The following is a 3,115-nucleotide window of genomic DNA, read 5'->3' on the forward strand; positions in this document are numbered from 1 at the left end:
CGGCTCACCGCAACCTCCGCCTCCTGGGTTCAGGCAATTCTTCTGCCTCAGCCTCCTGAGTAGCTGGGATTACAGGCATGCGCCACCATGCCCAGCTAAGATGGAGTTTTACTCTGTCACCCAGGCTGGAGTGTAGTGGTATGATCTTGGCTCACTGCAACCTCTGTCTCCTGGGTTCAAGTAATTCTCCTGCCTCAGCCTCCTGAGTAGCTGGGTTACAGACAGCCACCACCATGCCTGGCTAATTTTTGTATTTTTAGTAGAGATGGGGGTTTCACCATGTTGGTCAGGCTGCTCTCGAACTCCTGACCTTGTGATCAGCCCGCCTCAGCCTCCCAAAGTTCTGGGATTACAGGCATGAGCCACCACGTCCAGCCATGTTTCATTTCTTGAACATGGACATGTCTAGTCTGTAAAAACTCACTGAGCTGCACAATTCTGATTTATATACAATATATGTTGTACTTTTTTTTTTTTTGGGCTGGAGATGGGGGTCTCACTATTAACCAGGATGGTCTTAACACACCTGGCCTCAAGTGATCCTCCCACCTCGGCCTCCCAAAGTGCTGGGATTACAGGTGTGAGCCATTGTACCCGGCCTATACACTGCACTTTAATAAAAAAGTTTACTTAAAACAACTGGCTTGAGTTTCATCACGGAGTATCACATTGCTCAGGCCCACAGAATAGGTATGGGCTATAGATGCCAAAATATACCACTGTTATGAAAACTGCCTTTATGCCAGAATAAAGCTTTGAGTCTAAACCACATACTTGTTCAAATAAGCTGTGAGGGTTGGCATTATCACACAAGACAATATTATGTAAGCCTCAAACCAGATTAAGTCAGTGGTCAAGCCAGGAACAGGCCACTTTATTTCTAACTTCTACCCGAGTAGGTGGAATCACCACAATGAGGTCTAAAATTTCTATCTTTCAAGCTAGGACTAGTCCAGATAAAAGCTTTTAACTTCCAGTGTCATCAGCTCTTCAACAGATAGAAGGCTAGGGCCATATCTGGGCTTCCTACATTAGCAACACTTAAAAAAAAAGATACACTCCTCAGATTGGTGATTTCCTTAAGGGCCCAGAAGAAATGCTTCATGAAAAAGCTTTTGGCTCACAGCTCAAGTACCTAATTTATGAAGTGAACTGGAAGCAGGCAGCACAAAATTACACAAAGCGCATGACAGCATCCTGAACCCTCACTTACTTCCTTTCCCTCAGTTCTACATATTCATCCCCGTTCTGTGTGTTTTCCATGTCTCACATCACCTCTTGAGTTCCAGTCCCCTTTCCATAAACTATTTCTAAATATTAGGAAGGAGCTATAAATCCCACTGGTTAAACAGAAGTCCTGCCCAGAGAAAATTCTGTTTTAAGCACTAGGAATTTCTGTTCTGTCATGGATGGAAATGGACTATGACATTTTAATCCCTATCTATACTTTGAAACAGCTGGTAGTAATCCAGAAATGTGCCATTTGGGAAATTAACTGTGATACCCCCTTCCCTGGTGTGTCCCCAATACCAACCAGTGACCAAATGTCCATGATCTAAGCCCTGGATAGGATAGTTTGCACAAAGCAATGCCACAAAGCAACTATCACCTCCATTTTTCAGATAAACAGGTTCAGAGAGTTTAAGGTAACACAACCAGTAAACTGCAGAGCCACGATTTGAACCCTACACAGACTCTAAGGCCTGTGCTCTATTAATAAAAGAAGCAGTCCCGAGTCCAGGTAGCTCTAAGGTCCTCAACCTCACACATCCTCTGTAAATCAGAGGTCTAAGCACTCACTAGGTTCTTTGAGACGTAGCTGAATGGCAGGGCTGTCACTCTTGTCTCGCTTTATGCCCAGCACTTCCCGTTCCCATTCTCTCTCTCGGTTTTCTTCTTCAATTTGCCGTTCAGCTTGGGAACAGATCCGTAGCAGCCTCAGGCAGAGAATCTGGTGCAGTCGCATAAAAATATACCAGTTGTTATTGACATAGAAGAGGTTGTATACTTCATCCATTCCTCTTAATTTTTGAGCTGCTGTGTTACTAAACAGTAACTTGGACTTAGGGGGACTGCCCCCAACACCATTGTGCTTCTTAGCTGCCCCTGTGGCTTCATCTACATCCATCTCTTCTTCTTCCTCTTCCTCCACATCCGAAAGATCACCTCTCTGGGCGAAGAGCAAATCTGGAATAAAATGATGCATGATTTGCTTTATCTTATACTTGTCCTCTTTCTGAATGCCTGTCTGCCTCTTCACATGATGGATAATCAGAGCAGCAGCATCTTCCAGTATTTGTTTGTCTTCATACGCAAGCGAGAGGTGGGGCCCAACAGGTACACCAGCATTCTCTTCCGTAGCCTGCTCTTGCCTCTGATGGGACAGAGACATGAAAGTATTCTGTGAGATGTCTACAGCAACAACATGCCTAAGAGACCACACCAGCCATACATCCCATTATCCACCACAGTGTCTATATTTTTCTAATCAAAAGCTTAGGACCTGGGGCTGGAAGCAGTGGCTCAGCCTATAATCCCAGCACTTTGGAAGGCCAAGGAGGGCAATCACTTGAGGTCAGGAGTTTGAGATCAGCCTGGCCAACATGGTGAAACCACATCTCTACTAAAAATACCAAAATTAGCTGAACATGGTGGCTGATACCTGTAATCCCAGCTACTTCAGATGCTAAGGCAAGAGAATCACTTGAACCTATGAGGCAAAGAATGCAGTGAGCCGAGATGGTACCACTGCACTCCAGTTCGGTCAACAGAGTGAGAGTGTCTCAAAACAAAAACAAAACTCAGGACCTGAATTTTTGTCCCTCTTCTAGAAACAAACAGGTAATGACAGAGACGCTGTTTGATGTCAAAATACAGGTACCTTCTACACCCCGATGACTTACAGGGAGAGTGGAACGGAATTGGGACCATCATCTTTCTGTCTTTTTTTTGACAGGGTCTTACTCTGTCACCCAGGCTGGAGTGCAGTGGAGCAATTTTGGCTCACTGTAACTTCCACTTCCCAGGTTCAAGCCATTCTCATCCTTTAGCTTCCTGAGTAGCTGGGATTACAGATGTGTGCCACCACGCCCAGCTAATTTTTTTTTTTTTTTTT

At 44.8% G+C, this 3,115-nt stretch overlaps 1 protein-coding gene across 4 annotated transcripts in view; it reads right to left on the reverse strand.

Moving 5' to 3' along the window:
• The window catches only part of SIN3A (SIN3 transcription regulator family member A), an 87,910-nt gene that overhangs the window by 20,299 nt on the left and 64,496 nt on the right, over positions 1 to 3,115 (reverse strand). For all 4 annotated transcript variants that reach the window (XM_017547946.2, XM_017547944.2, XM_017547947.2 and 1 more), the window contains exon 15: positions 1,801 to 2,374. In XM_017547946.2, the coding sequence (XP_017403435.1) occupies positions 1,801 to 2,374 (574 nt within the window). The remainder of the gene's footprint in view (positions 1 to 1,800; positions 2,375 to 3,115) is intronic.

The sequence above is a fragment of the Cebus imitator genome, unplaced genomic scaffold (genome assembly GCF_001604975.1).
Source record: "Cebus imitator isolate Cc_AM_T3 unplaced genomic scaffold, Cebus_imitator-1.0 Scaffold203, whole genome shotgun sequence".
Classification (NCBI taxonomy): Eukaryota; Metazoa; Chordata; class Mammalia; order Primates; family Cebidae; genus Cebus; species Cebus imitator.